The 12,206-nt window shown below is 31.5% G+C and overlaps 2 protein-coding genes across 2 annotated transcripts; one reads left to right on the top strand and one right to left on the bottom strand.

Annotated features, from left to right (window-relative positions):
* On the top strand, nt 1,334–4,443 carry LOC104719895 (cryptochrome-1-like). Its single transcript, XM_019234328.1, has 4 exons — nt 1,334–2,008; nt 2,204–2,422; nt 2,509–3,997; nt 4,143–4,443. Exons 1-4 carry the CDS (start codon nt 1,660–1,662, stop codon nt 4,144–4,146), a joined length of 2,061 nt encoding a protein of 686 aa, XP_019089873.1. The 5' UTR covers nt 1,334–1,659; the 3' UTR covers nt 4,147–4,443.
* On the bottom strand, nt 6,115–6,649 carry LOC104719885. Its single transcript, XM_019234329.1, has 2 exons — nt 6,382–6,649; nt 6,115–6,296 (listed from the first exon to the last, which is right to left on the bottom strand). Exons 1-2 carry the CDS (start codon nt 6,619–6,621, stop codon nt 6,150–6,152), a joined length of 387 nt encoding a protein of 128 aa, XP_019089874.1. The 5' UTR covers nt 6,622–6,649; the 3' UTR covers nt 6,115–6,149.

The following is a 12,206-nucleotide window of genomic DNA, read 5'->3' as shown; positions in this document are numbered from 1 at the left end:
TAGCTAAATCTATGTTGTCAGAATTCAGATATTATTTAGTTGTATACCAACCATTCAAACCCTTATTATCATAAGCGATTAAGCGGAACGGATGTCTGCATGTTTGCATCTTCATATTTAACCCATAAACTCAATGTGCTCCCATCAGGATGGAATTAAAATTCGGCCAAAGAAAGATGGAAAGATGCATGGTTTGGTTTTATTTTATTGTAGACATCAGTAGTGATTTGGAAACCTAAATTGACTTGTCAATGGAGTTTTAACTCTTAACTCTGTCATGGTAAACACTCTTCCCACCAATATATTTATATACTTTTATTAAAGATAAATAAAGAAATAGGAAAAACAAAAGTCTTAAAAAATGTTTAAAAGGCAAGGAGGGCCAACCATATCCATCTCTCGCCCACTTTTGCTAATATGTCCCTCTCTCTCATATCCTAAACTTCCAATAAAATTTCAGAATCATCCTCAGTACATCATTTGTATGATTTCGCTATTATCCTTAGTAATCATTTAAATCAATAAAAGAATAGACAATGTTTCTCAATCCGAATTTACTGACCCGAAACAAACTAAACCAAACCAAACAAAACCAAAATACTCAATCCAAAAATAAAACATATAGTAATATTGTTTAGAAATAAATTCATTTTTGTAAATCTAAGAAACCGAATCAAAATCCATATTGAAGTGAAAAAAAAGAAAGAAAATAACTTAAAGACTATAATTTCATGATCCAAAAATTCAAAAATTAATTGAAAAAAAAAACAGAAATCTGAATTGAATTAATATTCAATACTTCCAAGAGAATCCATGTGTATAAGGAATCAGTTTAAATATCTATATATAGACTATTATTTCTCCTATTATTATTATATTAAATTATATAGAATATGTTCTAGAGAACTAAAGTATAAGGTTCTTCTCTTTTTATTATTTTTTAAACAAAGGAAAAAAAATGGAGAAAATTTAGGGAAAGGAGTAGAAAACTTGTGAGTCACAGTTGATTTTGGTTCAATTGGATAGGGATAATATTTCCCAAGTTGGAAAGAAAACATTAAAAAAAAAAAAAAGTAGTGGTGCAAAATTTTCCAATAAATCTCGTCGTGTGTGAATTGAATCATTATTTTTTAGTGTCAATCTTCTTTTCTTCTTCACCTCTCTCTATCAACCTCCAATATTTTCTATTTTGCCTCTTGGATAATTTATTATTATTTTTTTGGATTCAAGTGAAAATTAGTTTAATAAAGTATGATATAAATATTATTGAAACTGTAACGTAGGAATAAATAGGAAATAAAAACTAGAGAAATAAATGTAAATAACGCATATTGCTTTATTTTCGGGTCATTACTTGAGATGTCTAAAATTAGGAAAAATCTTTTTAGGTGAATAATATTCCCAAGAGTAGTATAGTTGCATTTTGCCAGAGAGGCACTCATAGAGAGATATTCGTAAAGATAAGCTTTTATTTTTTTGGCTCATAAAAAAAACATACTTTTTTGTTCTCTCTCGAGAGATAAGCCACCAAAGGGTTTTCAATTTCTGCAAAACTTTGAATAAAAAAGTAATTTTTATCCCTAAAAAGATTTGGGTTTTTTTTTATGCTTATTGGCAAAGAAAAGGTTTTAGGGTAGTTTTTTTTTTTTGAGCTGAGAGATGTCTGGTTCTGTTTCTGGTGGTGGTGGTTCTAATGGTGGTGGTGGTGGTTGTAGTATTGTATGGTTTAGAAGAGATCTTAGGGTTGAAGATAATCCAGCTTTAGCTGCAGCTGTAAGAGCTGGTCCTGTGATTGCTGTGTTTGTTTGGGCACCAGAGGAAGAAGGACACTATCATCCAGGTAGGGTTTCTAGGTGGTGGCTCAAGAACAGTTTGGCTCAGCTTGATTCTTCTCTTAGAAGTCTTGGTACTTGTCTCATCACCAAGAGATCTACTGATAGTGTTGCTTCTCTTCTTGAGGTTGTTAAATCCACTGGTGCTTCTCAGATCTTCTTCAACCATTTATATGGTCTGTTCTTCTTCTCCTCTTCTTTGTTTTTTTTTTTTTTTTGGTATCTGAATAAAAGGATAGGATTTTTGTGGTTGGAGTCATCTCTATTCTTATGGGTTATGTTTTGTTAGGTGTGATGAAATTGAAAAATGAAAACTTTGATCCACTATAGTATTATTCAGTTTTAAAGTTTTGATTTTTTTTTTGTTTCAGATCCATTATCCTTGGTGCGTGATCACCGTGCTAAAGATGTTTTGACGGCACAAGGCATAGCGGTTCGATCATTCAACGCAGATTTGCTTTACGAGCCATGGGAAGTGACTGATGAATTAGGCCGTCCTTTCTCTATGTTTGATGCGTTTTGGGAAAGATGCCTTAGCATGCCTTATGACCCTGAGTCTCCTCTTCTCCCACCTAAGAAGATCATTTCAGGTTTGTTTCTTGGCCACACACTCTCTTGTGGATTCAGCTTCTCCAAATCTTGTTTTTATTCACTCTGATTTGTATTATTGTTGCAGGGGATGTGTCTAAATGTGTTCCGGATCCATTGGTATTTGAAGATGACTCAGAGAAAGGAAGCAATGCCCTTCTGGCTCGAGCTTGGTCTCCTGGATGGAGTAATGCTGATAAAGCTCTCACAACGTTTATAAATGGACCATTGATTGAATACTCTAAGAACCGCAGAAAAGCTGATAGTGCCACAACCTCGTTTCTTTCTCCACACTTACATTTTGGGGAAGTGAGTGTGAGAAAAGTTTTCCATCTGGTTCGGATCAAACAGGTCGCTTGGGCAAACGAAGGAAACGAGGCTGGGGAAGAAAGCGTGAATCTTTTCCTGAAATCTATTGGTCTCAGGGAGTATTCTAGATACATCAGTTTTAACCATCCATACTCACATGAAAGACCACTTCTTGGCCATCTAAAGTACTTCCCTTGGGCAGTGGATGAGAACTATTTCAAGGCATGGAGACAAGGCCGGACTGGATACCCTTTGGTCGATGCTGGGATGAGAGAGTTATGGGCTACTGGTTGGTTGCACGATCGCATAAGAGTAGTTGTTTCAAGCTTCTTTGTTAAAGTTCTTCAGTTGCCATGGCGATGGGGGATGAAGTATTTCTGGGACACCCTTCTTGATGCAGATTTAGAAAGTGATGCTCTTGGTTGGCAATACATTACTGGTACTCTCCCGGATAGCCGGGAGTTTGATCGCATAGATAACCCTCAGTTTGAAGGGTACAAGTTTGACCCGAATGGTGAATACGTAAGGAGATGGCTTCCAGAACTCTCTAGACTCCCAACAGACTGGATACATCATCCGTGGAACGCACCTGAGTCTGTTCTTCAAGCTGCTGGTATTGAGCTTGGATCAAACTATCCTCTACCAATTGTAGGATTAGATGAAGCAAAAGCACGGCTTCACGAAGCGCTTTCACAGATGTGGCAACTAGAAGCTGCTTCAAGAGCTGCAATAGAGAATGGATCAGAAGAAGGACTTGGAGATTCTACTGAGGTGGAGGAAGCTCCTATTGAGTTTCCTAGGGACATCACAATGGAAGAGACTGAACCAACTAGAGTCAACCCAATCAGAAGATATGAGGATCAGATGGTTCCAAGCATTACTTCTTCTTTGATCAGACCTGAAGAAGAGGAAGAGTCGTCTTTGAATTTGAGAAATTCAGTAGGAGATAGCAGAGCAGAGGTTCCAAGGAACATGGTTAACACCAACCAAGCTCAGCAGCCAAGAGCCGAACCGGCATCAAACCAAGTCACTGCTATGATTCCAGAATTTAATATCAGACTTGTTGCAGAGAGCACTGAAGACTCAACAGCGGAATCTTCCAGCAGCGGAAGAAGAGAGAGAGACGGAGGCATAGTGCCCGAGTGGTCTCCGGGATACTCAGAACAGTTCCCTAGTGAAGAAAATGGGATTGGTGGAGGAAGTACCACATCTAGCTACTTGCAGAATCACCATGAAATACTGAACTGGAGACGGCTTTCACAAACCGGGTGTGTAACTTGCAACTCCATCTTTGTTTACTTAAAATGTTTCAAAACGTTTTCAAACTGGAAATTTTTACAATACAATTGGAATTTGGTACAATGTTCTAACCAAGTAGTATCAATTTTGCTGTTGTATGTCCGATTTTTACAGGTAAAAGGGGCAAATCGAGGTGCAGAAGGAGAGGAATTTGACAAGGGATGTAACTCCGGTTAAACCTGGTTGGACTGTAAACAGAGTATACATTTGGTATGCTTTAATGTAATGGAGCTGGAGAAAAACTTTGTAGGAGCTTTGTCTGATGTACATTTTTTATTTCTCTGGTTCCCATATTGTTATAATACACTGTATAGTAAGTATGTTGCTTGTGGTATTAGACCAGGTCTCATACTTGTTGGCTTTCAAAGTTTTGGTTATAGTCAAACACATACCAATTCTTAATCTTAAACTCATATAGTCATATAGTTCACATTTATGCTAAATGACTTGTTAGTGTATGTGGAACTCGTCTACGTGAATATACAAAATGAATTATATTATATAGGTTAATCCATATCTATTAAAGGCATCGTCAACTACAAAACCTAAATGGTTGGTTTTGGTTATATGCATTCACCGAATTAATCATTATTAAAGTGAGAAAGCAAGTTTTGATTTTGTCAATGTGGGACTTTCTCATTCTAACTTCCTTTGTTTTAATTTTGTCAATGTGGGACTTTCTCATTCTAACTTCCTTTGTTATTCAGTTGTGCCAAACACACATCAGACGTAAAGCAAAAAACTTATTCCAATCACACATGAAAGATTTTATATTCAATTACAGAACTTCTAAGAAATATAAAATGAAGAAGTATTTATTAAAAAAACACCCAAAAACTGTAAGTTACATCATTCAACATGTAAGAAAATGAAAATAAAGTATATTTAAGTGATAAAGAATGAGAAGATGACAATTTATGTAATGAAAGTGAGGGGAGGTACACTCTCAAACTAAATGTTGGAAATATGTAACTGAAATTTCAACTGTGTTTATTTTGTTTAATTAAAATTTCCATTCAGTTTTGTAATTAAAATGAGGAGAGTTACATTCTAAAAATATATCATATGATTTAACTGTAATAATCAGATCCGTTTTTTTTTTGTTCATTAAAGTCATGAATGGTTGTTGGTTTTTAAATGAGTTTTAGGTTACAGTTTTTGGCTTTTAGATTTTGGTTTTTGATTTTTGCATTTTTAGTTTTGTGATAGATTTAAGGTTTTAGATAATTTTGAATGGTGACTTTTTCTTAAAAGGCATGAATGGTTATTAGTTTTTAGATGGTTTATGGTTTTTAGATTTTAGATTTTGAATTTTGGTTTTTGAATTCTTGGTTTTTAGTTTTTGATATTGAATTTAAGATTAATAAATCAAAACTCAAAAACTCAAAAATAAAACATGTTCTCGTTGAAATAATTTTTTTTACAAAAACCACAATTATGATTTTTAGTTTCTCTTTGAAATTGGAAGAAACCACTCAAAAACCACAATTATGGTTTTTTAGTTTCTCTTTGAAATTAGAAGAAACCACTCAAAAACTAGTTTTTAAGAAACCACTTAAAAACTAGTTTTGGCCTTGAATGGTTACAAGTTTTTAAGTAAATTTTGGTTTTAGTTTTTCTAATAATCTAATTTATGATCATTCAAGATTTTATAAAATTGGCTTCCCTATTAAATAGGAAATCTAGTTTTTGGCAGATTTTACTCATCTACAAAGAAAAACCAAAAACCATGTTATAATGGCTTTTCTAATAGTGAGGCCATGAATGGCTGTTGGTTTTTTACTGGTTTTTAGATTTTGGTTTTTGGATTTTGGATTTTGGATTTTGGATTTTTTAAGTTTTTGATTTTTGCTGTAGATTTTAGTTTTGCAAAATCTTGAATGGTAACTTAATTAGTTTTTGGTTTTTATGTATAATAATTATTTTAAAAATAGTAAAATAAAGATTATAAATTTTTATTTAAAGATAAAAAAAATACAATGATGCAGAAAAAAAAATACTTTTATTGCAAATAGAAAACACATTATTGCAAAATTACTATCATCATCATCGAAAACTCTATAATGATGCAGAAATTTCATCCTGAATCCCTTCCATATACTGCATCGGAGTATCATTTTGCTATAATTCTTCATCTGAATCAGAATCTTCTTCAGCTATATTACTAGCTATATGATCTGAATTGATGTGTTTGGTACTGAAAAGCCGATCCAATATATCAAGGTCGATAAGAGGATTTGCTCGGAGCTTTGAAGCAATTGGTGTTTCCTATATAAAAAAAAAGTTTAATGTATCAGTTTACCATATATGTTCTTAACTAACAATATCATGTGATAGGATACGTAAATATTACCTTAATACGTTCATTCCACCATGAGTCGTTCATGTCAATAGCTAGAGTGGTGGGATCAAGTCCAACTCCAGTTTTTTCGATCAGACGACAATAAACATCATAAAGTTTTTTGAAACTGTAAATTTTGTTTTTTAGTGAAAGCCATTCAAGATCGTGACCTGTGGCTTCTTGAAATCCTTTTCTAATTGTCGATTTACTCTCTTCTTTTAGAGGGCCAATACGCCAATTAATAAGCTCCATCTCAATCTCATATATTTCAAGTAAATGATGAACCATACTATCGGTCCATTGAATCTTCGGCTTTATATCATATTAATTGTTTACATACACATAATTAGTCAAGGTAATTTTGTACTACGGTAGGATAGACATCACTAGAAAATAAACATATAAACTAAATAAGTACCTCTCTGGCATTTGATGATTGTCCTCGATAACCCATACCTACAATAAATTTTAATGTAAACATCATAACAACAAAATAAAATTTTCTAAATAAATAGTGTTGATATAAATAGATAATGGTGTTAGACTAAAATTTACCGCAAAATTCAAGCTTGATTTGCAGAGATGTTTGCACTCATAGGATGGGAATGAAATTTGTGTGTGTAGAAGACAAAACGTAGCTCTTTTATAGTAAAAAAATTATATAAGAAAATTTAGTTTAATAATAACAAATATGCAAGTCTTTAGTAAATACCCCTAGAATAGGTTTTAGTTTGTTCCTTGCACAAAAATAAGGTTTCGTTTGTTTTGGAATTTAATAAGTAAATTAAAATAAATATTTATATTAGAAAAAAGAAAAAAGAAAAAAAAGTCACGGTGGAAACCCACAAAATGTGGTTTTTAGATTTTATGAAGGAAATTCAAAAATCCTCCAAAAACTGGTTTTCCTAAATTTTAGGAAATCTATTTTTTCATAATCGTGAATGGCTTCAAAAGTGGATTTTGTAGAATCTAAAGCCAAAAACCACTGCAAAATCAGGTGCCATTCAAGGCCTGAGTGTTTTTCTTTCACTTTTCAATTTTTATTATTATTTTAAAAAATGTTTTAGACTTTTTAGCAAAAACTAAAAACCAAATATTTAAAAACCAAAAACTAAATTCTAGAAACCAAAAGCTAAAAACCAATTTAAAAACTCATTCCATCCATGGAAAGAAAGGCTTAAAAACTAGTTTCCCTATTAAATGATTTTTTGAAAAACAAAATCCAAAAACCATAGTAGAATCTACCACCATTCAAACTAACAATCTCATATTTGTTAACTAACCTACCGAATTCATGTCATCAAACCAAGCAAATCATCAATAAACTAGCATAATCAAACTAATAAGTAAAAACTACCATCAAAAACCAAATAACGCAATGTCATCAAAAACTAGGTCTGGGCATAAAATCCGAATCCAAAAATCCAAACCGAATCTGATCCAAAAAAATTGGATTAAAATCAAAACAATATTGAGGAAATAACCGATCGGTTTTTGTTTTCATTACTTTTTGATATCGGATAATATCCAATCCGAACGATATCCAATAGATATATGAATATAACCGAAAAAATAAGAAACAACTTGATAAGGATAGATATACACGTAACTATATTAGATATGCATGAACGGAAGATATAGATATACACACCTAACTATAAATAATATATATGAATCATAGATACTCATATATCTATGTTATTGTTTACTTTGGTTTTGATTTTTTTGCATTGACAAAGTCTTATGTCTCAATATGGATGTTAGTACGTCGCACTTTTATGTATTGGTATGGTTTTATGTTAGTTTGAACTTTGAACTTGTCATTTGCTTCATTTTTTCTTTCAAATACTCGGTTAGTATGGTTTTTTGGATACAATCAGATTTAAAAGTATTTGAATAAAACATTATCCAATAAATTTTAATTTAATTTTGGTTATCGACAATATATCTGAACCGATCCGAAATCCAAATTATCCGAACCAAAACCGATCCAAAATTCATAAATACCTGAATGGATGTTAGAGCCAATATCCAAAAAATCTCAAATCCAAAATATCCGAACCAAATCCAATCTGGTATTCGAACGTCCAGACCTATTAAAAACTAGAGATAGCAATGCATGGTGTTGTTAGAGTCTCTAAGGACCACTAGTTTAGATTATTATTATTATTATTATTATTATTATTATTATTATTATTATTATTATTATTATTATTATTATTATTATTATTATTATTATTATTATTATTATTATTATTATTATTATTTATTATATAAAAACGGGTCTGGTCGTTTCATCTGTATAGATTTCTGTTTTTAATATTGAATACTTATAATTATACTCAATGGGTCGTATTAATAATAATAATAAATTATAGTCCTACGCAACACGCAAATTATAAATGTAGTATTGTATAAACCAAAGCGGTAACAATCGGAGAAGTCTTGGCCATAAAACTGGAAAATAATGACAGTGTTATTATTTTGTTAACCAGAAATAGATGGTTAGCCTTAGCCAATTGAAATATTTCTTCAAGGTATAGATTGTTGTTTTGACCAGTACTGGTCTTATTTCATAAAAGTAAAATAAAGTAATAAACTTAAAATTTTGAAGAGATAAATAATACGGTTAGAAAAAGAAGAGATAAATAATATACTTTAAGAATAAATATCTTATATATCCCAATAGAGAGAGGATAAGAAATCTTGTCCAGCCAATAAGATAAAGTATCAATTCTAATTATAATTACATGATATATGGAGGGTTTTTTTTTTGTTAACAAATATTATACAAAGAAGGAATTGTCCAAACATATTTATCGTCAAACAGGAAAATATTATATAAAGAAGGAAAATGTATTTCTTGTTTTAGTCGAACAGGAAAATATATTTCTTTATATAATATACCTATAAAAATATCGAGTCCAACCAAATCTTTTCAAACTTGAATTAGATATTACCCAAAACAATCTTTTTTTTTTTGTTTTAAGTTTGTTCCTTTACACATATTCTTCATAACCATTAAGCAAACACTTTGTTTGTACCATTCAAAAGCTTATAATTGGTTTGAAACTGGTTAACGAATAATTAGTTTGAAACTACTATATTGGTTCCTTCAGACTTGCAATATAGAAATATTGATAAAAGAGAAATGTTTTATAAAATAATCTTTCACCTAAATAAGGGATGAAAATTACCATGATATATTGTCAAATTTTTATTTCTTATCCCATATAAGCATTATACAAAAAGGGAGCTAGCATAGAAAAAAAAAATAGAAACCAAAGTCCTCTTAGTACTTGAGAGTTGAGACCAAGAGTGAGTTCAAGAGACATGTCTTCTTCACCATTTGCACCATCCCCAGAAGCAATGACATGTCTTCTTCACCATTTACCCTTGAAGATTGATAGAGAGACTTGCAAGATACTTCCATTGGGGTTACCTTCTTAGTACTATCCAATTATAGAATAGAAGAAATTGAAAAAGATAGTTAACTAACAAATTACCACAAAATAATGCTTATGCAATAACCTAATTTAATTACTTTTGTTGATTTTGGATAGCATCTCGAACACATTCATAGATCTCAAGGTACTGTTGAGACCGTTTCTGTATCATTCTCCTTTCTGCATTAAAAGAACATAATAAACTTACTATGCACTATCAGAGCCGGCGCTAGGAATACTAAGACTACAGGCAGTAACATTTTAAAAAGCTGGTTAGTTAAGAAAAAAAACAAAATTTAATGACAATTGCAACATGTAAGAATCGAACACTGCATCTATTAGTGACTCTTGGGTACTTTAACCACTGGACTACCAAGATACTTTGGCATTTTTGCGGCCGGTTATTTACTTAGTATTTTACGGCCGCAAGCATGTGCTTGCCTTGCTTGGCCTCAAGGCCGGCACTGTGCACTATGTTGAACATCAATGCATGTATTGCCGTATGCAAAGTTACAACGCTAACATATTTAACTCTAAATGGTATGATAGTTATTTACCTTTTACAGATACTCCTTCCTTCTTGTTCCTATACATCTATTGAAAGTAAACACATATATTTAATTATGTACATAGATGCATATATAGCTTTTATATGGATACATATCATGTGTGTATGAACCAAAGGACCTGGAGATGACTTTTAACTTGTGATAAAGTAAGGTTTCTTTCACCCATATAGTTCAAAATTTTCTTAGGTGTTGCCGCTGCAATGAAGAATATTAACTATAATGAATCAAAAAATGATATATAAAGAGAAATTTGATGATGGATAAGATATAATCATCGAAAATAATGAGAGGGGAGGTATCTTAATGAAAGAGACAATTGATTTCAATGACGAAATTTTGGGATACTCTGTTTTACTATAGAGGAATCGACTTTGTTTTAGATTTAAAGAAAATTGCTTACTTCTTTCGCCACCAAGAAATTCAACAGCTTCAACAAAAAGGTGATGACGATCGTTAGTCTAGTGCATACGCGACATTGTTGACGTAATGTAAGATCTAACGATCGCGTCTCTCGTCGGATTTTTTTCTCCGGCTAAACTCTTAGTTAATTTTATGTTTTGTTTATACAATGTATCGTATATATATAATATTGTTATCATTAAAATATTCATATATAATTCCTTAAGAAAAATAAATTCAATGCTTATTATTTCTTAGTTGTCACTTGTAATTTTTTATTTAATTATTTCTCCAAACAAGGAAATACAAAATTGCACATTTTCTTAATGATATATTTTCTGACAGCTCTGAGTTGTCTTTTGTCTAATAATAATAATAATATGTATGATAGGATTTATATTTTTTAAATCAAAATTAATATTATCAGATTTATCTTCTTTTTATATTCTAATATAGATTTTATCATTATGTAATAATTTTTTTATATTCAGAACTCATTTATGGCATAAGCCTTGTTGCTTAATATCATTATTTTGAACAAAATGATAGTAATAATTTAAAAACCATCCAAAAAAATAACACACACTATATATATATTAATTATATCTTTCATACTGAAACGACCCAACCCAATTTTTTGTTTTTAATATAATATTACACTACCAATCCGTTCTCATACTCACTAACATCCTAACTTAGTTACACCTCAATGGATAACATAAACCAATCTCATTAATCAAATAACTAATAAACAAATAAACAGTACCAATAACCATCAACTTAATAATATCATGAAGCAATAAACCATTATCCTAAAATCATTCTAATGACCCACTCTAGCAACCTAATGGAAACCAGACAACAACACATCAACGAGCTATTAGAACATTCTCCTCTTCATCGTCTTGATTCTGCGGTCATACTTTGCATTTATCTGCACCACAAACAAACAATTGATGCATGAGTATTATCATAAATATTCAGTGAGGCAATCCTCCTAGCTATTAGGTTATACAGACAAATTGAAATTTTCAATCAACAAACAACAAGTAACACAATCAAACCAGACAACAAACAAAAATAAGTCATTGCTGAAGGATGGTGTCAACCGACACTCTCCTTCGATCGACACTGACACCTGGCGAAAGTTGGTGTTGACCGGCACCTACTTGACATCACCAGAAAACCCTAGTAAACTATATAATTATTATTATAAAAATAGTTTTTCGGGTAATTCGTTTAAATGGAAGTCATAAAACCTAATTTTCATATATATAAAGAAAAACAAATTGTTTCTAAGAAATTGAATTACAAAAAGGCTATGTTAACCTTAGGTCTGGGCATTTGGATATCGGATCGGATTCGGTTCGGATTTTTCAGATTTTGGATTTTTTGGATATTGACTCTAACATCCATTCGGGTA

The sequence above is a fragment of the Camelina sativa genome, chromosome 2, assembly GCF_000633955.1.
Source record: "Camelina sativa cultivar DH55 chromosome 2, Cs, whole genome shotgun sequence".
Lineage (NCBI taxonomy): Eukaryota > Viridiplantae > Streptophyta > Magnoliopsida > Brassicales > Brassicaceae > Camelina > Camelina sativa.
The sequence above is the reverse complement of the archived record's forward strand: the minus strand, read 5'-3'. Positions and strand labels throughout refer to the sequence as shown.

What these genes read in the sequence shown, in the direction of transcription:
- LOC104719895 (XM_019234328.1), top strand. Translation starts at nt 1,660, where the DNA reads ATGTCTGGTTCTGTTTCTGGTGGTGGTGGTTCTAATGGTGGTGGTGGT. An exon ending in CTTCTTCAACCATTTATATG is followed by an intron (nt 2,009 to 2,203) that starts GTCTGTTCTTCT and finishes TTTTTGTTTCAG; the next exon opens with ATCCATTATCCTTGGTGCGT. An exon ending in ACCTAAGAAGATCATTTCAG is followed by an intron (nt 2,423 to 2,508) that starts GTTTGTTTCTTG and finishes TTATTGTTGCAG; the next exon opens with GGGATGTGTCTAAATGTGTT.
- LOC104719885 (XM_019234329.1), bottom strand. Translation starts at nt 6,621, where the DNA reads ATGGAGCTTATTAATTGGCGTATTGGCCCTCTAAAAGAAGAGAGTAAA. An exon ending in GGTGGAATGAACGTATTAAG is followed by an intron (nt 6,297 to 6,381) that starts GTAATATTTACG and finishes TTTTTTATATAG; the next exon opens with GAAACACCAATTGCTTCAAA.